Source organism: Indicator indicator, chromosome 2, assembly GCF_027791375.1.
Source record: "Indicator indicator isolate 239-I01 chromosome 2, UM_Iind_1.1, whole genome shotgun sequence".
In the NCBI taxonomy this organism is placed as follows: Eukaryota; Metazoa; Chordata; class Aves; order Piciformes; family Indicatoridae; genus Indicator; species Indicator indicator.
In genome coordinates this window covers 39,155,602-39,180,498 of record NC_072011.1, presented here as the reverse complement: position 1 = coordinate 39,180,498, position 24,897 = coordinate 39,155,602, and the positions used below count along the sequence as shown (strand labels likewise).

General features: G+C 39.0%; 1 protein-coding gene across 1 annotated transcript in view; it reads right to left on the bottom strand.

The window, feature by feature from the left end:
• CRIM1 (cysteine rich transmembrane BMP regulator 1) overlaps window positions 1–24,897 on the bottom strand; it is a 189,736-nt gene that overhangs the window by 82,777 nt on the left and 82,062 nt on the right. Inside the window, exons 3-4 of the mRNA XM_054393879.1 lie at window positions 21,062–21,304; window positions 13,496–13,616 (exon numbers count right to left, since the gene is read on the bottom strand). Of these exons, the coding sequence (XP_054249854.1) occupies window positions 13,496–13,616; window positions 21,062–21,304 (364 nt within the window). The remainder of the gene's footprint in view (window positions 1–13,495; window positions 13,617–21,061; window positions 21,305–24,897) is intronic.

Below are 24,897 nucleotides of genomic sequence, written 5' to 3'. Positions count from 1 at the left end.
CAAATGTTTTTACTCCTGAATGACATACCTTCCTCAAACTAAGCCATCAGGGATGAATTTGCCATAAGCAAGTGAAAAAAAACCCTGAAAAACAACCATAAAAAGCCAAAACCCCCAGCAACCTTCCCCACCAACAGTCTGATTGTTTAATTCGATGTCTGCTCTTTCTTCTCTGAAAGAAAAAAAATCCACTAATTACTTCACATTTAGTCTTCCATGCCATTTATAATATTAAACACCTCCTCATATCCATGAAGGCAATTCTGTACAAGTTTAGGAAGGATAATCATGGAATGGGTTTGGTTGGAGGGGACCTTTAAAGGTCATCTAGTCTAACCTACTTGCAATATGCAGGGACATCTTCACCTAGGATGAGGTTACTCAAGAGTTCTGCCCATCCTGACCTTGACCGCTTCCAGGGATGAAGCATCTGCCACAATGCTATGCAACCTGTTCCAGTGTTTCACCACCTTCATTCTAAGAGCTTTCTTCCTCCAGACCAAATCTCCCCTCTTTTATTTTAAAAGAATTACCCCCTGTTCCATCAGGACAGGCCCTGCTAAAAAGACCGTTCCAATCTTACTTGTAGGCCGCCAGTAGGTATTGACAAGCTGCTAGGAGGTCTTTCTGGAGCCTAATCTTCTTGCTGCTATTCAGCGAGCTCTGGACAGACTGGAGAGCTGGGTGAATAGGAATCAAATGAAGTTCAACAAGGCTAAGTGTAGAGACCTGCACCCGAGGAGGAATAACACCACGTACCAGTACAGATTAGGGCTGGACCTACTGGAAAGCAGCTCTGCAGAGTAGGACCTAGGAGTCCTGGTGGACAGTAAGTTATCCACGTGTCTCAATCCGGAAGTTGGGAAGGAGATGTGGTTGTTTTGAACATTCCCGTGAGTGAAATTAAAACAAACGAGGTCGTACATCAAGAGAGGACTATTTATTAAAGAGAGAAAGAATGAGCAAACAAAACAGAGAAAGAAAGAAAAGGGGGAGAGAGAGAGAGAGAGAATAGAGAAAGAGAGAGCAGGAGAGACAATTATCACCCCAGGGTCCTTCTTTGGCAGGAGAGAGACATTCCTAGGGGGCTGCCTCCAGCCTGAGAAGTTCCAGGTGATGTTCCTCTGTCCCCTGCAAAGTGGCATAGCTCGGGGCTTTTATACTGTTTGCATCTCCACCTGGCCCACATTAACAACGCATACGTGGCTTCCAGGGGTGACTTTCAGGGCATCTTTCCTGTGCGCTAGCAGGGGTCAGTGCTGAGCGGCCTCTGCCCCTCTTTGCCATCCACTGTCCACCACACCCCCGGGCAGCTGCTGTCGCTGTGGGCAGAGATGACACATCAGGCCATCTTCAGGATGATCTTATCTTCGCTGAGATGCTTCTCAGTTCCTAATGTAATGATCATGATCACGAGGTGATTTACATGTTCAAGAGAGGATTCCCTCACCATGGGGCAGCAATTTGCACTTGTGGACAAGAAGGCCAATGGTATGCTTGGGTGCATTAAGACGCCTGTAACCAGCAGCTCAAAGGAGGTTATCCTCCCCCTTTACTATGCCCTGGTAAGACCACATCTGGAGTACTGTGTCCAGTTCTGGGCTCCCCAGTTCAAGAGAGACAGGGAAATAATAGAGAGAGTCCAATGGAGAGCTACAAGGATGATTAAGAGATTGGAACATCTGTCTTATAAGGAAAGGCTGACAGAGCTAGGGCTGTTTAGCTGGATAAAGAGAAGCCTGAGAGGGGATCTAATTAAGAAGTATCTGAAGGGCATGTGCCAAGAAGGAGCTAGTCTGTTTTCAGTGGCACCCTCTGACAGGACAGGTGGCAATGGGTACAAACTGGAACAGAAATTTCACATCAACACAAGGAAAAACTCCTTTCTAAGGGTGACAGAGCACTGAAACAGGCTGACCAGAGGGGCTGTGGAATTTCCTTCTCTAAAGACTTTCAAAACCCACCTGGACACATTCCTATGTGACCTGCCCTAGGTGATCCTACTATGGCAGGGGAGTTGGACTAAATCTCCAGAGGTCCCTTCCAACTTCTAATATTCTATAATTATTCTTTGCATTCCTTTCCAACTTCAGTTTCAGCTGTGCCTCACAGCTCCACCCACGACTCTGACAAATACGGACCGTTTCATGTAATTTCCATGAGAGGACAGAAAGCAAACTGTCCAGAAGAGGCAAAATGACTTTCCTAAAAATGTGGATCTCATCAATGTCTATAAATATCTGAGGGGTGAGTGTCCAGAGGATGGGGCCAAGCTCTTTTTGGTGGTGCACAGTAATAAGACAAGGAAAAACGGGTTCAAACTTGAACACAGATGTCACTTCAACATGAGGAGAAGCTTCTTTACAGCGAGGCAGACGGAGCACTGGAACAGGCTGCCCAGGGAGGTTGTGGAGTCTCCTTCTCTAGACGCTTTCAAAACCCATCTGGATGCATTCCTATGCGGACTACCCTAAGTGATCCTGCTTTGGCAGGGGGCTTGGAGCTGGTAATCTCTTGAGGTCTATTCCAACCTCTAATGTACTGTGATACTGTGAGATACTGTGATTAGGCGGTAATTTAGCTTCTGAACTTTGTCCATTATGGAATAAATCTTAAAATGAGGCCTGAAGATAACTCCAGAATGCCAGTGTTTCTGAAACCAAGCAAACCACAGAATAAATGACACTTTCCCTGTAGTGGGAACCGTGGACGCAAGAACTGTAACCCTTTTCTAGAGACAAGATTCTTGAAATTCCACCACTGACATTTCAAGGAAGAGTAGTAATAAGCGACTTATTATTTTAAAACAGTTCACAACCAACTGCAGGGAAATTGTCATGTCTACTTTCCTTCTAACGTACAAACACCCAAGTGGTAACTCTGTCCTGTTATTATGTACGTCTCCTTAGGCAGTTGCATGTTTGAAGACAACTGTCAAAGACATTATTGATCTCTACACTGCAAACAGAAACTTGCTTGTTCATGTCAGAAATTATTCTGAACTAAATCACCTATTCACTTTCCAAACAAGTTAAAAGCTGATTAAGTAGAAGAAATGGAACAAAACAAAGTATGAAGTCTTGGGGATGGAGTGACAGCAATAGCAATATTTAGTGTAGCCAAGGTATACGCTGATTTTTGACAGACAAGCAGAAACAAGAAAAAAAATGTAACAGAAAGATATGTCTACCAGTTTACTATAAAGAGTTCAAACACCAGCTTGCTTGTCAAGAATGCAAACCCAAATTCTGTAGGCACTACAATTTTTCCATCTTTCTTCCAAGCATAAAACATCTAAAAATAGACACAATTAAGAGCTACTTCAATTTATTGAATTGTTTGGTTTGGGGGTTTTTTTCCCCACAGCACATGGTCAGTTTAATATCTTTATCAATGATCTGGATTAGGGGATTGAGTGCTCTCTCAGTACATCTGCAGAGGACACCAAATATGGCAGGAATGTTGACTTGCTCAAAGGTAGGAAGGCTCTGCAGAGGGCTCTGGACAGGCTGGATTGATGGGCCAAGGTCAGTTGTATGAGGTTTAACAGGCCAAGTGGTTGGTCCTGCACTGGGTCACTCCAACTCCATGCAATAGTACAGGTTTGGAAGAGAGTGGCAGGAAAGTTGCCCAGTAGAAAAGGACCTGGGGATGTTGATTGACAGCTGGTTGAACATGAGGCAGGAGTGTGCTCAGGTGACAAAGGCAGCCAACAGCATCCTGGCCTCTATCAGGCATAACGTGGCCAGCAAGAGAAGGGAAGTGACTGTCTCCTAAACACTGGTGAGGCCAAACCTTGAGTACTATGTTTAGTTTTGCACCCCTCACTACAAGAAGGGCACTGAATTGCTGGAGCATGTCCAGAGATGGGGAATGAACCTCATGACAGTCCGGAGAAGTCTTATGAAGAGTGCTTGAGGGAAATGGCATATTTTTGGTCTGGAGAGCAGGAGCTATGGGGAGCCCTTATCACTCTCCGCAACTATCTGAAAGCAGGTTGCAGTGAGGTGGGTGTTGGCTCTTCTCCCAAATAATTCCCAAATACAACGAGAAGAAATGGCCTCAAGTTGTACCAGGGGAGTTGTACAAGTTGTACACTGGGTATTAGGAAAGATTTCTTAACTGAAAGAGGGATCAGCCATTGGAAATGGCTGCCCAGAGAGATGGTGGAGTCACCATCCCTGGAGATGTTAAAAAAAAAAATGTGTAGACATGGCACTTTAGGGCATGGCTTATTTGCCATGGTGGTGTTGGATTGACAGTTGGACTTGATCTTAAAAGTCATCCTTTCTACAAGGGAAACTATTCTATGATTTAAAGTACTACAAATATTTTTCCATAAAAACTCATACATAAAAGAAAGGCATCTGCTTATATAACTATGAGTAACATTTCCTCCCCCTAGGCAAATGGAGTTTTCAGCTTATGAAAAACGTGCTCCTAAGTGACTAACCCAGAGAATACTTTAGGAACCAGCCCTTAAGAACAAAGGGGTCCAGGATGGTTGGACCTACTTCAAACAGGAACTCTTGAAGGCACAGGAATAGGCTGTCCCAATGTGCCAAAAGATGAGCTGACAGGGGAGGCAACCAGCCTGGATGGGCAAGCATCTTTTGAAGGAACTAAGGGAAAAAAAGAAGGTATATTGCCTTTGGAAAGAGGGGGAGGTAACTCGAGATATATTTATGGATGTTGTTAGATCATGTAGGAGAAAAATTAGAGAGGCAAAAGCCCAGTTAGACTTGAACTAACCACTTCTGTGAAAGACAATAAAAAGCATTTTTATAAATATATTAATGGTAAAAAGAGGGGCAAGAAGAACCTCCACTCTATATTGGATGTGGAAGGGAATATTGTAACTAAAGATAAGGCAGAGGTACTAAATACCTTCTTTGCCTCCATTTTCAACAGTAAGGCAGGAGGACTTCAGGATAACTGGCCTCCTGAACCAGTTGATGGGGTCAGGGAACAGTACAGTCCCCCTGAAATCCATGAGGAAGCAGTTACAGACTTGCTGAGCCACTTGGATTCTCACAAGTCCATGGGACTAGATGAGATCCATCCTAAGGTACTGAGAGAGCTGGCAGATGAGTTTGCCAATCCATTGTCCATCATCTACCACCAGTCCTGGCTCACTGGAGAGGTCCCTGATGACTGGAAGCTGGCCAGTGTGATGCCCATCCACAAGAAGGGCTGGATGGAGGATCCTGGAAACTACAGGCCTGTCAGCCTGACCTCAGTGCCAGGCAAGATTATGGAGCAGATCTTGAGGGCAATCACAGCACACCTGCAGGATGGCCAAGGGATCAGGCCCAGCCAGCATGGATTTAGGAAGGGCAGGTCCTGCCTCACCAACCTGATCTCCTTTTATGACCAGGTGACCTGCCTGGTGGATGTGGGGAAGGCTGTGGATGTAGTCTACCTGGACTTCAGCAAAGCCTTTGACACCATTCCCCATAGCAAACTGCTGGCTAAGCTGGCAGCCCATGGCTTGGACAGGAGCACCTTGTGCTGGGTTAGGAACTGGCTGGAGGGCTGAGCCCAGAGAGTGGTGGTGAATGATGTCACTTCCAGTTGGCAGCCTGTCACTAGTGGTGTCCCCCAGGGATCAGTGTTGGGCCCAATCCTGTTTAATATCCTTATTGATGATCTGGATGAAGAGATAGAGTTCCCCCATTAGTAAGTTTGTAGATGACACCAAGTTGGGAGCAGGTGTCGATCTGTTGGAGGCTAGGAGGGCTCTGCAGAGGGACCCTGACAGGCTGGACAGATAGGCAGAGTCCAACAGGATGGCATTCACCAAGTCCAAGTGCTGGGTTCTGCACTTTGGCCACAACAACCCCATGCAGAGCTACAGGCTGGGGTCAGAGTGGTTGGAGAGCAACAAGGCAGGAAGAGACCTGAGGGTACTGCTTGAGTGCTGGCTGAACATGACCCAGCAGTGTGCTCAGGTGGCCAAGAAGGCCAATGGCATCCTGAACTGCATCAGAAATAGTGCAGCCAGCAGGAGCAGGGAAGTCATTCTTCCCCTATATTCAGCCCTGGTTAAACCACACCTTGAGTACTGTGTCCACTTCTGGGCCACTCAGTTTAAGGACATTGAGATACTTGAACATGTCCAGAGAAGGGCAATGAGGCTGGTGAGAGGTCTTGAGCACAAACCATATGAGGAGAGGCTGAAGGAGCTGGGGTGGTTTAGTCTGGAGAAGAGGAGGCTCAGGGCAGACCTCATTGCTGTCTACAACTACCTGAAGGGAGGCTGTAGCCAGGAGGGGGTTGGTCTCTTCTCCCACGCACCCAGCAACACAACAAGAGGACACAGTCTCAAGCTGCACCAGGAGAAGTTTAGGCTTGAGGTGAGAAGAAAGTTCTTCACAGAAAGAGTAAATGGCCATTGGAATGGGCTGCCCAGGGAGGTGGTGGAGTCACCATCCCTGGAGGTGTTCAAAAAAAGATTGGATGTGGCACTTGGAGCCATGGTTTAGTTGTCAGGAGGTGTTAGGTATTAGGTAATAGGTTGGACTTGATGATCTCTGAGGTCTTTTCCAACCTGGTTGATTCTTTGATTCCTCGAGGTAGCATTGTCTTGAAAGGTTTTGTAATTCAGTATTTCCTAGGACTTGGTGGAAGATTACAGATACGTATTTTTTACCTATAGGATACAGGAGCAAAAAGCTCATCTTATTAAATATGCAAGAAGGTACCTCCATATTTACAACATCTTACTGCTTATTCTGCAGAAGATTCACATGCTACTTCTTCTGAAAAAGTTCTCATGCTTTCTCTCTTTGTTCAAGGTCTCTGACACTCAGGTCAGCCATAGGGCTGCGGAAATGTCTTGTATTTCAAGAGCTTCTGTTCACATTTTATTAAGATAAGCTTTAAAACACTTACACACACACAAAAAAAAACAACCACTTACCATTTTTTCCTGGTTTCTGGACTTCAAGAACATATGTTTGTTTGCCAAAACGAACCACATTGTGAGGCTGGACACCAAAGCAGCGGTGGGGTGTGAAACTATAAAGATGCCACTGTGTGGCAGGAGGGGAAGAACTGCTTAGGAGAACTGCTTGAGAACTGTCTGCTGGGAGTCTACTAGGGGTGGGTCACTGCCTGCCATGAGGAGCCACTGCAAGGAGAAAGCTGTGCTGCCCTGCCTTGATGCCCAGCTGTGCTTCACCCTGCCTGACACAGAGAGAGAGAGGGAAAGCTGCCACAAAGAGAGAAAGAGAGAGAGAGAGCTGCCATCCAACCTGGCCCCAATTCCTGCCTCCTGTTCTCATCATCACTGATCAACCATTGTGGTATTTACACCTGCAGCCTGTCAAATAAACCAGCTATAGACACTTGACTCCAATTGAGTCTTAATTCTGTTGCTGACAGTGTAAAGTTAGTCACATTAAAGGTTCAGTTGGGCATTACTTGAGCGTTAAGCTCAACTGCCCCCAGCCCTCTGATATATGAAGACCAGCTGGAATGCACATGGAGCTTATCTTCTACCACATCTCAAAGAATATTACTGTATCCTGTGTTGGCAGAAAGATATTCAAGCCAAGATGTGCATGATGCCAGAATTCATCTCAGCAGGTAAAGGATCGTGAACTAACTCATTGGGACTGACTCACTTCCAAAATCTGGGGAAGGATGGGTGTAGGAAGTGCTCTTCCTCAATGTTAAGTAGTTTGGAGAAGGGGATTAATTTACAAAATTGAAATGTAACCATATGACAATATAATTAAAAAGATCTGAGATAATAGAGCTCTGAATGAAAATTAAAGTTACCAGATTTGTAACAAGCAACAGTAGGAAGCATGGAAGGTGGTGCTAGAGAAATGACTACTTAGATTATATGAGAGGAAACAAACAGAGAAACAGAAGGATAAAGCTAGAACAAGAAGTGAAGACCTAGTTGTCATGGCTTGAATTGAACCTTTCTGCTGTTATTCATACCATGCCGCAGTCATGCCAGCTTCAGAAAGTGGAAGTGCTAACTAGAGCAAAGTATTATGGGGCTTGAAGCTCAGACTGCAACATGGGAGGCTTCCTGTTCCAGTTGATGTTTCTGGGTTCTGGGTTCTTGGGTGCTGGTCTTTTCCACCAGGCTGGCTGCGAGACAAGGAGGGATGGGGGAGTAGTTTTCTGTCTTGGGCTTTAAGCTCGCTTGCTTCTGCTTGCTGTTGCTTTGTGCTGTGCTTTTTGTGCAAATAGACTAATGTAATTATGCATTTTGTACTATGTTTTTTCTGATTTTGATGAGTAAACTCTACTCTTACCTCACTTTTTTTTGGCCTCAACCCAAGTTTTTGTGTTACTTTTCCCTCAGTTCTGTGTTGTGAAAATAGGTTAACTCACTGGTTCGGTTTGACCCATTTTGTTCTCATTCAAACCACCACACTAGTAAAGACTAAATTTCTAAATTATTCTAATTAAGAGAGCAGCCAGGAAGAAAAGAAAAAACCCAAACATATTTGGTGCAAAGCTATCCAAACATGCCATCTCTGTGGTATACAATCCTATGCAAAATTCACAAAAACATTTGAGAAATAAAGATATAAGCCATCACCAAAATCAGCTCCTATTGTTACAGTCCGTTTCTCATAGACAAAAATGAAACTAATTTTGATAAAAGATTTTTACACTTACAAACAGATTTTGCAAAAGGATCTGAAAATGTAAACAAAATTCACTGACAACAGAAAAACTGGAAACATCTGAAGAAAACAGATTCTGCACACTTCACATTGATCATTCTCTTAACTTCGTAACAGAAAATGACAAACATTAATCAAACCGTGATAACCTATTCTCTGGAAGAGCTCCAATACATTTTAATTTGGTAAGCTCCTTGCTGAAGAGTGCACCTTTATGAAGACAAAATACAGACATCATTTAGCTTTCCTAACATAAAGACCTGGAAACTTAAGGTGTCTCATCAGAGTCCAATGAAAACTGAAGCAACCAGTCTTTTGATACCAATAGTAAATCAGTAGGGTGTTCTGCTTGCAGCACTGTGTTATGAATCAATATGGAACTACAGGTAAGCTCTGAATGGAAGTCCAAGAACTTAAGAGTATCAGATGTTTGTTTACTGTTGTCAAAGGTTATAAGCTGGCTTGGCCACTAAATGAGTGGCAAAAGGTGTCTATTAATGTTTCTCAGTTTTGAAAAGGAAGGAAGTAAGTGAAGTTGTGGTTTGGAAAACTACTTTAATTACATTAATAACAATAACATCAAATATATACAAATATATAAAAGCCAATATTGAACCCAACTCCCCTAATGGAATTAGTCACTGTTGCCACAGCTGCTGTAGCAGAAGTCCCAGACTAGACTAAACATCAGAGAGGAACTGCATTCAGGAGCTGGACTCTGGGGCTAGATTCTGGGACTGGATGATAGGCATTTCAGAAGAGAGCTTGACTCTTGTGATTCCTCAGATTTATACTGAGTATGACATACATGGAATGGAATACCTTGTTGGTCAGTTTAGGGTCACCTGCCCTGGCTGCTCCTCCCTGCAGATGCAGCATTTTGCTCTGCACCCCAACGTGGTACACAAGATCTAGCAGTGACCTTGGTCTGCAGGCCAATCCTTAGTACTAACTAGAAACTAGTTACTACCAAGGATTGGTACTAGAAGCAGACACTCTCTGAAAAACAAGTCCTTAATATCAGAAAGTGCAGTCACTTAGAAGAGACTGAGCTGAGAAGAATCAGTTCTAAATCAAACCAGGACAACTGTTCCCCCTTTGGCATTACTGAAGAAGTTTTCAACAAAATAAGACTATAACCTCATGAAACACTATTACTTTGCTTTTAACAAACTGTTCTCAAATGTGCATTAAAACAAAGTGCCACTTCTTTTGACCTTAATTCTGAAGGTTAAAAAACAGATATGATGTGGATTTAGGTGATACTAAACTGAATCACAGTCAATGCAATGTTAATATTTCATCATAAATTCGGTTTGAAATTCCAGAATTAAGGGAAAAGCTCCTCTTTTTTCAGTGTAGTCATTTTGACTTTTTCTACAATTTTGAAATGCATCTCTCATGTGGGATTGAGACCTTGGCTTCATATATAAAGCCCTAATGTCTCCTCAGATCTGAGGAAATACTGAACCTGAATTCAGCCACCAGCTGGAAGTGGCACCGTTCACCACCACTCTATGGGCCCGGACACCCAGACAGTTCTTAACCCAGCTGTATGGCACTGTCTTCCTTAAGAAGCACAGCAATATATTAAGATACAAATAACTAAATGCATTTCTAGCAGGCACAAAAGTAAAGCATTTATATGACCTGATTCCTGACAGATGCAGCTTTCTTCTTTCCTCCTCGTCTACTCTGTTCTAAAGAGCATTATTGCTTTGGCTGAATTCAGGCAATCTGAAAACCTAGCAACCAACACAACTGTATACAGCAACACAGATCAAGCCATAAAAATAAAAAAATAATAGAGGAGTATAGGACACCTGTAATTTTTCCAACCTGTCTGCATACTCAGACCAGGTTATGTAAATTATGGGGTGGTTTTTTTGCAGTTTTACACATCAAGGAGGATAGAGATATTAAGACAAAACTCAGAACTAGTCATAAGACTTCAGAAGCTCAAAATTCATCTATCTCAGCTCTATTTAATTGTTCAACTCTGATCCTAGTAATTCACAGCAATCTGATTTCAAAGAGGTTTTAGTGCAATTCACCTGTATCTAGGAATTCAAGCCTGCGTGTGTAATTGGAGTCTTTGTGAGCAGGAGACAGGAATACTAGTTTTACCACAATGCACACCCACAACGAAGTTTCACACATCAGTCACAGTTCACACACAGCAAGCGAACTGGTTACAGTTTCACATATTATCAAAGAAAGAAAAAGATTCTTTTAATGACATGCTTGCTCTAGGTGCTTTCTTTAAGATCAGTTCTGTCAGTGTGTTCTAGAAACAGAAAACATGCCCAATTGATCATTTGTCTGAAACAACTGAAATGTTATTTTCTTGGTACTCTACATTCCCTAAGAGAAGGAACATGTAAGTTATCAATTAAGAGAATATGATGTCTACTTTTCATCCCCTGCACTCAAGAACAGAAAAAAAAAATCAAACTACACCTTACTTTTGGGAAACAAAAATAATTTGCCCTCTACATAAGTTTTTAATACCATACATTTGTTTTGTCTTGCTGCATCGACCATAATTCCAATCTAAGTTTTCTCTCATGTCAATATTTCCAAGTGTTAATATGAAACAGGAACTTTTGAAATTCTAATCAGGGATTGCTTCTTTGACTTTATACTATCTTTCCAAATACAGCTCTTAGTGTCTTTTTCTTCCATGATGAGCTATACTGGCAGCAATGCTGGTACAATGACTAGTTAAAAATCTACAGCCTCCTGCGCAATCCCAACCCACCAGGATAGTTCTCAACTAATAAGAAATTATCATAATTCTAGGAAGGTTAATGAGAATGTTAAGAATAAAAGGAGGGTACTGAGAATTCATACTGTGGTCTAGTCAGAACATTCAAGAAAACAAAAAAGAAAAAAACCACAACCAATAATTCTGAATGAAAGAACATTTGTAGTATCCACTGAATAAGGACAATATATGTTTAAATAGCAAACTACTATGTGTATTCTATGATTACGAACAAAGATTGAAAAGTTTAGAAATGTATTTTCAGATTTTAATAGATGGGATTACTGCACTATATAAAGTTTTTCACATCTCTTTCCCTGACTTAATTCTTTTTTTTTTTCCCAAATAAGCATATTTTTAACTTACTATGCAATTAGAGACACCCATGTTTCATGGAAAGAGCAGTTTCAAACAAGTCACCATATTAAATGTGTACCTAAAGGATATCCAAGCAAGAAGATGCACAATTCATTATCTTTGCCATTTTCTACTTTCTGAATTCCTTTCAAGTTTACCACTCCTTGAATCTCACTGGAGGCTGAGAATATGGCAATATTGTATGGCAATATAGCATAGGCTTTCCTACTCAATAAACCAACTGGTTATGTCTACAGCAAACATTTTCTTTTTTTATGCAACTTATTTTTGATGGTTCTTTTTGCTTAAATTCATACTTATTTGGCATACTGCAAAAGCAGAAGCTGAAACTGGTGCAGAATTTTAGAACAAAATCAACCATAAGCTGTCTTATTTTTCTAATTGGCAATAAACTATATCTACTGTGGCAGTGCAACTCAAACACCCCTTCACAACCCCCCCTCCCCCAGCCCACCTCAGACAGGATGGGGAGGAAAGCAGAGAGGCTGAGATGAAGGGAGCCAGAAGAGAGATACCTCCCCTTCCCAGGCCTGTGGATGAGTGGATTTCACATGGGCCCTTCCCCCAAGCCATGTGTCCTGCAGGCACAGACCCTGTGCACGGTCAAGTCTGGGCATGTTTTGGGCATGTATAAGCAGAGAACTGATGGTTATCAGTTCTAGCCTTTGTCTGGTGACAATTCTGATAAAAATCAGCTAGTTGTATAAAACAAGTCAGCTGCAGACAGCATGAGGCTCTTCTCTCTTGGGTTTTCCCCACCACACAAGTGGATTATAAGCAGTAAAGCAGTTCAGGAGGATTTTCCGATAAAAAGAGACAGAAGAGGAATTCCCACAATCCACAAGCAGCATTGTAATTGATATATTCCTAAGGTCTCCAGGAAGGTCCTACCATTTGTTAGTAGGGGTACCATATGGCTTCTGGATCTATCTTTTCCAAAGACTGTTTTTCAAACTATTTGTAATCATTCCTATTTTGTGAAGAGATTCTCAAACAAACACAGAACCTTTATAATCTTCAATAACATTTATATATAGTTACATGGGAGGTGGAACCAAATTAATTAATAATTTATATTTTTATAAATACCCCACCTTATCCCTCTTTATTTGTAACACTATCGAAACAACAACAAAATAAACCGGAAGTGAGTACTTGAAACTTCTGTTTCCTGACAGTTCCAGATAGCCACTGTCTTTTAGCTTCTCATATAAAAACCACTTGGCTTTAACTAGGTGAGATTTTCTCCAGCATATCTTCTGCTATCTCTGTTTTAATTCCTTGCCATCAAAGACCTTCAGAAGTTTCTCAAAAGAATGCACTTCTGTAAAACTAAATTACTACCTTGGAAAAAAAACACCAACCAAAAAAAAAAAAGGGGGGGGTGAAGGGAATTTAAAAAAAAAAAAAAAAAAAAAATCAGTCTAGAGGCATATGCAAAGTTTAGCAAAAAAATCAGTCTAGAGACAAAAATTTAGCAAAAGTCAGCTCCATATAGTTCTACTAAGCAAAATTCTATTCAGATTCAAAAAGATAAATTTTGTACTTCTATTAACCTGATGTACCTTTAATCTACTTCGTGTATTTTTTATTCTATATTAACATTTCTTGCCACAAAAGTATGTTATTATCCTGTATTTGTAGTACTTGAATTATAAAGAGTAAGTTAAAAATACTCAGCCATCAAGATACCAACCTTGTTGGCAGGGTGCAGCAGCCATCAGCTGTCAGCCTGACTTGCGTTTCATAGCTATCCAGAGGGCAAACAACTTGTTGAACAGGAGGACATTCGACTGTACTGCAATCCACACTGAACACTATGGAAGAAAGGAAGAAGAAAATTCACTTTCCTCATGCTTTATAAGCTTTTTGCAAATTACTTCATCATAAGCAACCAGTTATGCATCAGGCTTTTAATTTAAAAATTAAATTAAAAAAAAAAAAATTACTCAATGAACACATGCTCAGTAGGCAACTTATAAAAAATTTCGTTCTCTTCAAGATCCACTTTTTAAAATTGACTCGGGAAGCAACTCAAGTATTACTAGTTAATAAAAAAATTACACAGGTTAGACAGGCAGCCTCAAACAATGATTAGACCTGTGAGTAATATTAGTTACTAGAAATATACTAGGTATTTTTCCCAAAGTTTTTATGGCAGTTAACAATTCACTGTTTAATTTTTTCCTGATTAAGGTCTGTTTAGAAAAGCTAAATGCCAGGGTTATAGGAAATAAAACAAAACAAACAAAAAACCCACAAACAACAAATTAACGATACATTGTGGATTTATGCCTGCACATATAAACAACAGTGTCAAGTATTGTTCCATTAGATTGTTGTTTAGGAATTTATATATGCTGAAAAAGAAATGCAAATTACCAAATCTATCTTCATTAACAAGAATCACACATAACTAGTAAGAGTGACGCTTTTCAAAAAAGCAATAAATTTGGGAAAAAAAAGTCAAAATCAGGCTGAATATACATTTAATCCCATGAGTCACTCAGTAAAGCTGAAACACATCATCTTGTTTGGTCCTAAGACTCTCATGTTAACAATACCAGCTCAGAAACTATTTGCCACTCCTTATCATAATAATAAGAAGAAAGTACAGAACAAAACATCATTCCCTCTTTAAAGAGATAAGCTACCTTTCCAGTCAACAGGCAGGATGAACAGGAAGTTACCAGACCATGCAGTATGATATCCCCGATTACTGACTGAACTCTGCTTCAGTACCAACACTACTATGGCTGCTTACTGCGGTGCAAAATCAGCTTGGGAATGCTATATTACAATTCTTGAAAGAGCTGATACCTTTCAAAGTCCCAAATTTGGTCTTCTTGTCCTACATTTTCCAGGCTTCATTCTCAGTTCACAGAGGTCCCCAGCAATAATTATTCAATCAGTCATCATCCTCAGAATTACATATTTCATTAAACACTGACATTAAAGCAGCAGTTCAATGAAATCAGTTTGCAACTCACGAAGGTTAAAACCAGTAGGCTTGAAAGTTAATTGTCTTGAGGACAAAGTATACAAGTATCCTCTGTATAAGCAATATTTGGAATCTGCCTTTTTCCAGTTATTTGGGAAATGAAGCCATCTGGCTAAATCAGGGCAACCTGACAAGTTCAAGAAGTTCTCACTGAGAAACGCACAAATTTAAATAGAGTCCACTTCGTGAAGTAGTGCAGACAGTCATTAAACTAAAAAGATTCCAGTTACCCATCTTAACAATGGCAATTACTGAATTAACTTCTTGTATGTCTTCATAAACATACAAAGGTTTGCCTTAATTCTACAATATTGCACTTTAAAAAACTCCATAGCATTTTATGTTCCATTTTATTAACAAATAACACATCTGAAACAACTCTTCTGTAAGAAATATACATCTAGTTCCTCCATTATCACAACAGGCACTGAGAATCATGAGCTCATCAGTATGAGTCAACACAACAAATAGAATTTACATGATTCTGTTCAGTTTCCTCAGTTTCCTGAATTTAAATCAGTAATCTTTTTGCCTCCCTGGATTCAAGGCCCCCTCCACCTCCCCAGGTAAACCTTCTGGGAAAAACAGCCACTAAGTTTCCCTAGTAAGTGTGACTGCACAGCTGTTTCTGCCCATCTTTCCATATATCTGCAATGACAATGAAAGAAAGAAAGGTAAAAAAAAAAAAAACCCAAACCACAATGGAATTCTCTAATCATGCCACCAGGCCTCAAAACTAAGGTATTCTTTCCTCCTAAATGGCTGATTTTTTCTAGTGGCTATAGTGTTCTTAGCATATGGCTCACAAACACTGAGGAGTAGATCAAACAGTCTTATGTTTTAATAAAGTAAAAATTTAGGAAAAACTACAAAGAAATCAGGATCATTCAAATAGAAAATTCTAATATAATTGTGGCTGTAGTCACTCAGTGGTTTCCCTGGTTGATCTGACTTAACTGATTTTACTTATTTTATGTTGATCTCTTACAAGTACCAGAGTACCCTCCAATTTTTCAGGGATTAGTAAGATTTGGTGAACAGAGGGTATACACTGAGCTTATACACCATCCACAGAATTTTATAACCCACACTCATACATCACCACAGTCTTCACTCTGCCCTGGGAGATCTTTATTGTTGCATAACTAGATCAATCATAGAACAGCTGAGATTGGACAGGACCTCTAGAGGTCACCTGGTCAAATCCCCTTCCCAAGCCAAGTCACACAGATACTCAGGACTGTACCTAGACAGCTTTTCAGTATGTCCAAAGATGGATACCCACCACCTTTCCAAGCAACTTGTGCTGATACTGAATCATTGTTGTGGAAAAAAAAAAAAAATCCCTGATGTTCAGAGTAAACCTCTGTTTTTTCAGTTTGTGCCCACTGTCTCTGGTCCTGCCACTGTGCATTACCAAAAAGAGCTTGCCTATGTCTTCAAACCATCCCTTCAGGTTTTTATATTGGTGAGATCTCCCTGAGATTTCTCCCCACCAGGCTGAAAGTCCTGGCTCTCTTAGCCTTTCCTCACAGGAATGAGATAAAGAGAGATACAAGATTAAAAATATTGGAAGAAGAAAAAACCCAAACATTTCCTATATACTTTTCAGATTTAAATGAGTTTCTAAAACTGGGAAAAGTTTTAAGCCAAAGTTCCAGATAAGCAGTAAATACTTAAAAGTTACAGACCAGCCTATAATCAGATTCTTCACTAGTTAAAAAGATGTCCCCAGGTCATCTGTATTACTGTCCTAAAAAATAAGACTGCAAACATTTACCACTAAACTATTATTTTTATTTTTGCATCTTATTTTGATTCCAATAGTTACAAAGTATTTTTCATGAACATGTCTAGCTGTAATAATGTATTTTATTATAACCTAAAAAATTTAAATCTTGTCTAAGGAAAGTATTTTTGTCTTATCCTAGTAGCTTTAAGCTTTATAAATTGATAAATATATATCTTCAAGAGCACAAACATGTTGCAAACTCCTGTCAGTGATCATGTACTCAGTCTTTTCTTACGAGTCTTCAGGATCTTTTCTCATGCACTGAATTTGCATATAGTAACATCTGAGCATTACTAATTTTTCTACAACAACATAGCAGAAACCCTATTACAGATGTAGACCCCTAACACAGTTGGTGTAACAGACAACTTCCCTTGTAGACCATGAAACTGAAGGTCTTTGATCATGAAAGTTTTCGTATCTAGGTGAAAGTAACTTTTTGTAGTACATGTTAACATAAGTGTACTCAGTTCCACATTTACTTATGCTAACTTTTCACTGGCTAGAATGTATAGTTCTGGGGCAAAACCTAGAGGTCCATCTCTGACTGTGGCTCAGCACAGGAAAGATTTCGTATTTTTTCAGAAGTCTGAGCTTTCTGAGAATCCAGTACAAGAGTACGCAGCCTGATTCTACATCAGGTAAGAAGCATCACGTAACACCCTTTCCTTTCAGTTCAGATGCATTTCAACTGGTCCCTCAGGAATAACGCAATGCAACATGACTCCATCTGATAATGGTAGTTACAATTTCTGCTCTAGGAGACGGAGAAAGCACACACAGAAGCATCTTCTCATGACAATGAATCATCCTTTTTACATTTCTTCACACTTCAGAAGGTATTAAATACAAAAGGAACAGACAGCGTTCCTGGACTTCCAATGCAGTTCTATTACTGTCTGAATCACTTGCTTAACTTCCCTTTCACAGGCATTTCCTAACATGGACCCCTGTATTTGCTCTTTTTTTTTTCCTTTCCTTCCCCTCACAATGTTGGTTTATAAGTTATTTCTCCAGCTCCATTAGAAATGTATCTGTAATTCTTCCCCACTCATTTTCTCCAGATTTTTCCCAATCTCAAGTATTCTCAACAGCAGCTTCTAACAAAGCTCCAACAAAACACCACACATACTATTTCTGTAAGCAACAGACAGGGGAAAAAAAATAAAAATCTGTTTCTCTCAACTGTGTACAAAAACATGACTATTTTGCTGACCCTTGTCTTTATTGTAAGGCTGTTACAATTGCAGACCTGATTTTCAATACTGAAGCTATACCAGGGTGGAGCACAAGCTATTTCCCTGTGCATCATTATATACTACCGACTGCATTTTGCTGGTGATTTCAGACTTTCCATCAAATCCTGACTGAATAAAAACACGGCAAACAATCACATTCTCTTTACAATTGTGTTTAAACCAAGATTTGATACCAAAATAAACCTTCCATTTCAGTAGCAGAAATTTTTAGGACACATGGGTGCCGGAGGTAAGTAAAATCTCTGCCAAAAAGACTGCTAGCAGAACGATAAATGAACAGTCCTTTCAACAGAGGTTCTCTCTAGCATGACAGACATTTCCCAATGCTTCCCCAAGGATGTGAGAAACTAAGTGATGACACTTCCGACCTGACTGTATACAACAAGAAACTTATCAATAAAGGTAAAACAAACATCTGTTGGACAGCTGCCAAAGTAAACTATTTACCTTTCTTTATTCGGAATTAGCAGCTAGAGTTCCTATCACAACTTTAGCAAAATACCTTTTAGATAAGATAATAGCTCCATCCAACAAACACAACTTAAAATACATCACTATTCACAGTGCTTTAGTTTCTTAGTAAAAGAGGCACACATACTGCTACAAATCTTGTTTCAGGCTATTTTTATTTTTACTGTTAGCACAGTATGCAGTTCAATTTGAGACTATTCATTCGAACCATGTTTAAGAAAAAAAACCAAAACACAACACCTTACTTTTGAGAATATTCTTTAAGAACTGTACTCCCAGCTTAAAAACTAGAGAGAGTGCTCCTTCAGTAAATTCACTGCTCATGAATGGGCAGGTATACACAGCTTGTGAGAACAAAGTACATTGCTTATAGTACCAGACCACTGTTATCCCCCGCTCTGAGCTTACTAACTGCAGTAAACCAAAAGAACACAATATATTTGTTCTCAATAGGCACCACAAGTGTGGTGAGATGATTCGTGGAGCAACAGGCAAGAACACTTAAGATTAATTAATCTGGAGTTAAAGAGACAGGTAAACTTAAGCAATTAAGTTTTTTCTTCACTGTTCATTGGAACTGAATGTCAATGCCTTCAATCACTGTATTCCTAAAGCAAAAGAAGTAGAAGACAAAGTGGATCTCAAAATGAAACTTCTTTTTTTTACACTCCTAGCATTTAAAGAGATGCTTCCAATTCTCCTTTCAGCAATTTAATTGCAGTTTACACTTCGAAAACAATATTCCTCTGAAAGTGACAAAAGTTTAGAATTGCAAAGATTTGCCATTAAGCATTCTGTGGTAATTTGTCTACTAAGATTCATCAACATTCACATACTTTTTTCCCTGCCATCCAATCTTGTGTTGGCTTGGTTTTGCTTTTTAATCTTCCCACTACATTAAACAGTAAACAAAAGCAACATCAAGAACAAAGTTATAAAAGTCAACTTGGACAGCCACTGAGGTGGCTACATAGTGACTAACAGTTCCATATTAGTAGCATTCCCTTTTTTTCCTGGTTGTTTAGCCATTACATTTTTCATCACCTGTCACTGTAGAAATGCACAGGAGTGTCCACTTACAACCCTCAACCTCTGAAGTCACTGTATAAGAACATGCTTTCATCATCTCCCAAGGTGGAGAACTCTCATTCCCTCAGTTTCTAACCTACAGCTGCAAAGCTCTACACTTCCTTACATTTCACTAGTCTCCTCCTCCAACTTTTTCAAAGCCTCTGCTCTTTTATCCTTCTCATATATCTCTCAATTTTTTCCAGCCCCACATACTTTTACCTCTTAACTCCCACAACATAAAATAAACTCCTTTAGAAAATAACATACATATAGTTACATAAATTCACTAGTGCAATAATCACATATTCAGTTTAAAAAAATCTCTAATATTGACAATAATCTTCAAGAATTAACATACAAATGTAACTTTGGGTGGAGTTATTTGAAAACTACAAGACGAGAATGCAAAGAAGAGTCATGAGGACATGATCAGAGCAAACATTTGTGCTGATCGATAAATAATCCAAAGTTAGCTAAATAAAACTGAGGAAGAATTAAAGTGTACAGAGTGGTTCAGTAGCAGCCATACTACGTCTTGGGATCACAGCATTTCATTAAATGTAACTCTTGCAAATGAGTCATCTCTTATTTAGAATTTTGCAGAAAAGACAAAATAATTATTCTATGGTATTTAGTGCTGATGAAGATTCACTCAGAGTAGTTTGCTTTTGGATACCACGTTTTAAAGACATATGGATAAACACAAGAAAACTTATAGAAGGGCAATATAACAAGGATGGAGTCCAAGGAAAGTATGCTGTAAGAAATTACAACTAATTCTAGATTAAAAAAAAAGACTAAGGTTGAAAAGATGTTATATAGAAAAAATTATTACACAGACTTGTTCAGCTACTCAGGACAGAGAACAAAAAAGTTTGCTTACATTTCCACACAGGCAGATTTGCATTGGATATTAGGAAAAATGAAACACTAGAAGTTACAAAGAACATACAATCATCTTCTGTGGAAGATTTAAGAAAACATTAAACAAGCATAGAAAAGGCACTGCTTAAGTATACTTGAACCTGGTTGCATATAAGATTTTGAATTATATAATTGTATATGCCTGCTTTCATCCCTCTATTTTCTTATTCATCTTTAGCAAAGCCTGGATCAAAAAGAAGAGTGCATTACATCTTCCACTTCACTGAGAATAATAAATCACAAGAAAGGGTGATTCATATTCTTATGAAATGGAAAATGGGTAAACACTGAGAATTTTGTGAAGTCATTTCACTATGGTCCTCCACAATCCTTGTGCTCTCCAGGTTTTAATGGTATCTGTTCATAATCTAGAAAATCTTAAAAGAGAAACCATAATTACTTCTCCATGCACGATATACTCTTGTTATGAAAAAACAACCCTCTGCATAATCTAATTAGTATTTAAAGGATGTCACTTTTGCTAATAGCATCTCAAGAAATATTCTCAGTCGGCTACTTTTCCCTTGTTGCTCAGTTTAATGTTTGAAGAATATAAGAAAGTAACACTTACTATCTTTTTTTTTTTAAATGGGTGTTGTCATACATAATAGTTTTAATTCTGAAGAAGAATCTGAAGAGTTCAGAGACTACACACGCTCTAGTAGATACAATTATATATATATAGGTTATTGTGATTGTCAGAGTTAGCAAAAATTGAAAATGGAGAAAAAAGTTTGCTTTTACCTGGTTTACATTCATAGAGATCACAGCATTTTCCTGGTTTTCCTGATGCCTTAGAAACCAATATATTCAAATACCCAGGTTGGCAAACCTTCCTCAAGCAACCTGCAGGATTACACACACAACGGCTTGGGAGTGGACAGCATTCACCAGGAGGAGCATAACCTTCAATCAAGATGGAATCTTCTGGACAGCGAGGAGAAAACTGGACTTCACAGCGGGCCTTGGAGCAATCAGGTTTCTCTTCTGAAAGGGAGAGAAATCAGCACGCCATAAATGTCACTGAAACACTGTACACCAAAGCTGTAAAGATGAGCTCTGATAAAGCTCCCTTTCTTCTCCCTCCCCTCAAAACAATAAAAATGAAAGTGCTGCCGTTGCACTGATAGCAAAATTATGAAATACATGTTAAAAAAAAATCTTGGTATCTGTAAGATGGTAGATGTGCTATCTAATATGTTACAAAAATTCCTATTTGTGCAGTGTGCACCACTGCTGAGCCTGTACAGCTGCAAAGAACAGCTACGCATTTGGCCATGGCATTAAAAATACTTGGCATATCATGCAGATCTCTAACATTCAAACCTACATCTTCAGTCTCCTAAGAGCTTTCATTACATGCAACTAATTTTAATAGGTTGATTAAACTTGAATGTCATTCACATATTCAAAAAGCTGGTTAAAAGTTGCACAGCTAACATATTTGAAGAGTATATACATTAGCAGAAGATGATTTTTTCTGTACACACATTAAAAGTGTTGCTCACATTAAAAGTGTTGTTCCTATGTACTTTGGTGGCTTGAATAGTAAAAGAGAAGAGGTCTGTCTAGCACTGGCACAGACACTTGAGGTTTGAGACACTGTCTGCAGGCACATGGCAGTAAGAAAAGGAGTATTAAGGAGCAAGACTCAGCAAGTTGGTGGGAACACTGACAAGCTGGACAAACACTGACATAAACAGAAAATGAAGACATAGAAGGTTCTTTAACAACTAAGTAACACTCTTGCAAAACTTGGGAAAACTTACAAAGAAGTAAAGATTCCCTATTCTCAAAAATAGGGAATTTTGGCAAAAATTTGGTATCATGCCCTCCAATGACTGAGCATTGGGAAAAAATCAGACCACTCCCATGACCAATTTATTCCATAATGTAAACAGTAAGAAAATTGCTCATATAAAGAGGGTGAAGGTCTCACTTTGCTCAATATACCTGAGCACTGTTAAAAAAAAGAAGTGGATTCAAGACACTCAGAATAATATCTTTAGGTCACAGTAAGGTATGGTCACTTAAGTGTTTGGAGGCAACACAGGGCCTTTCCAAGCCTGACCTAAAAAATACTCCCCAACAACAGAAAACTAAGACCTGAACTTATAAACTGTATCACTCCTTGCTTGTTTGTAAAAGTTTGCACACAGTTCTACAATGGCCACTATTACCTCTACAACATTAATCAATTATTTTGCTTGTTGACATGAAAGTTAGATGTATAATAGCAGAAACGAGTAAAAACCACACTATGTTAAGCTGATATCTGAGATACTGCTATTTTAAAAATCCATCTCTAGAGATGGTCAATAGCTGAGTAAGACAAACCAAATATGACTATCTCTGATAAAAAGTCTTAGTAACTCACTTCGGAGTTATTAAAGTTACTGGATGGTGTTTAATTTTTTTAAACTAAAAACCAATGTAAAATTCTGCTTTGAAACATACACTGAACATCAAGAACAACAGTATTTTTTTTGCTCAAAGGATAATTTTTGCACTTAATTTTAGCACATTCTTCAGAATTTTAGATCTTGCTGAATGTTGAAGAATCAACACAGTATTGCTTGTCTATATGGTTGATTTGCTATCCATGCCTTATTTTAATTGAAGCTTAGACAGATACAATACCTAGACACGTAAATGCTTAGAAAAAATACTATTCTAGATCTTTGCATAACTGCAAAAGGAAATCATGAACATTTGCCTCAATTTTTATTGTCAAACACAGCAAGACAAAAAAATAACTACATGCACTTTCACGTACAAACACTTCATATTTTTTCATACAAGCAACAGATTACTCACTTAAATGTGATACTAAATAGCGTCATATCTCTTACAGTTAAAACCTCTACCATTTCCATCTGTCTTTAAAATAGCCTAGACTAGGTGTCTACTTTGCCTAGAATTTTAAATAACATTTTCAAGACCAGTGTTTGTGAAACCTATCCTAATGCTTAGGTTCTTATCTGCTTTATTAAACACATTGCTCAGACTGAACAGTACTGGTTACAGAGGTTCACTGCAGAAAGTTGTATAAATAGACAACATACTAGTTTCAGTATTTTAGTAATATTCTTTAGAGTATGGATATAACAGAAGGCTGAACCCTTTATATTTTAAAAATACTTTCATTTTTCATTGCATGTTGTTCCATCATGCATAGAGAAGTGATGTAACAGTAGCACAGTAGCAGCCCTTGAAGGTCATGCACATGACAGACCTTTAAATTCACACCACTCATTACTTGATCTGCCCTAGCATTATGTATCCAGCAGTCTTCTGCTTCACATGACTAACAGATAATCCCATCATTACAGTTTCTCTTGTGAAAATATTTTACATAATATGTATTTTTAGAAGTTTACCTACTATTTTTACTTGACTGCACTTACATACATACATCTCTCTCTATCAAGATAAACGTTTCCTGAAGGACAGTTTGCATCTGAACAGTTCAGGCAAATTTTCAATGTGTGTCAAACTGCTGGGATTTAGACTACTCAGAACTCTACACACATGTATTTTGAAGACCAATGCAAAGCCTACTCTTAGAGTTGGTAAGATCACAGAAAAAAAAATATATGCCGCTGTCAGTGTATAAGAAGCATCACAAACTGTAGAAGAGAAACTCTGTAAACAGAACTGTGACAAGTATTTTGGTATGAAATGTTCACTCAGTGTTTCATAGTTTTTTATCTCTGATAGTCTTTTCCACATTAAAGTATTATGCACAGTGCAGCTAAATGTAACAGAATACAACAGAACTTCACTATTTAATAAAACCAGCAATACTTTCAGATGAAATGCTTTAAACGCAAATAACCACCACCTTGCAAAGACATGTTTGTGTTTTAACGTCAGGTTATACAACACACACAGACATTTAGAAATGAAACTTAAGTTTTTCTTTTTAATCCAGTGTCACTATTATGTTTTTACTTGATAGCCCTGAAACATAAACAAAAAACCCTCCCTACTACTCCTTATGTAAATATTACACTTCAAAATTATAATCTCAAACTATGTGCATAGTAAAAGATTCCTGTCCCAGTATACAAATGTAACTGAGCAACAGGAAAATCAAATATATCAATCCAAACTGGGTCAGCAAACAGACAACTCTCCTTCCCTAGTTACCGTCCATAGAAGAATCAAGGGCAGGTAAAAAAACTCTCTGCAGAGTAAGTCATTACTTGGTTCATAACTTAGATGTGATTTTCCTTTTGAAGAAAGGAGCAAGTGGCTGAAATGATATGTGGTTGGCAGTATTTAAAGTGCTTTCTTATAGGTTCCTACTTAGTATGTCTTAAAAGAATCTTTATCTGAAGTATTAAAAACCAGTATGTATCAGAGTAAGATTACCATATTTTAGTTAAAATTTTAGTCAGCCTGCACCACACTAGCGTAACTGTGTCCTGAGCCCAGCACTCACTGCAACATAAGAAGGTGAGAGTTGCCTTTTACTGCAGTTCAGTGAAAGCTGATGAGGGCCTCTCGTTTTGATATCAAGTCTGAATAAAAGACTGTTAAGCAATCATTAAGTAAAGCTTCAAGATTTTTCTTCT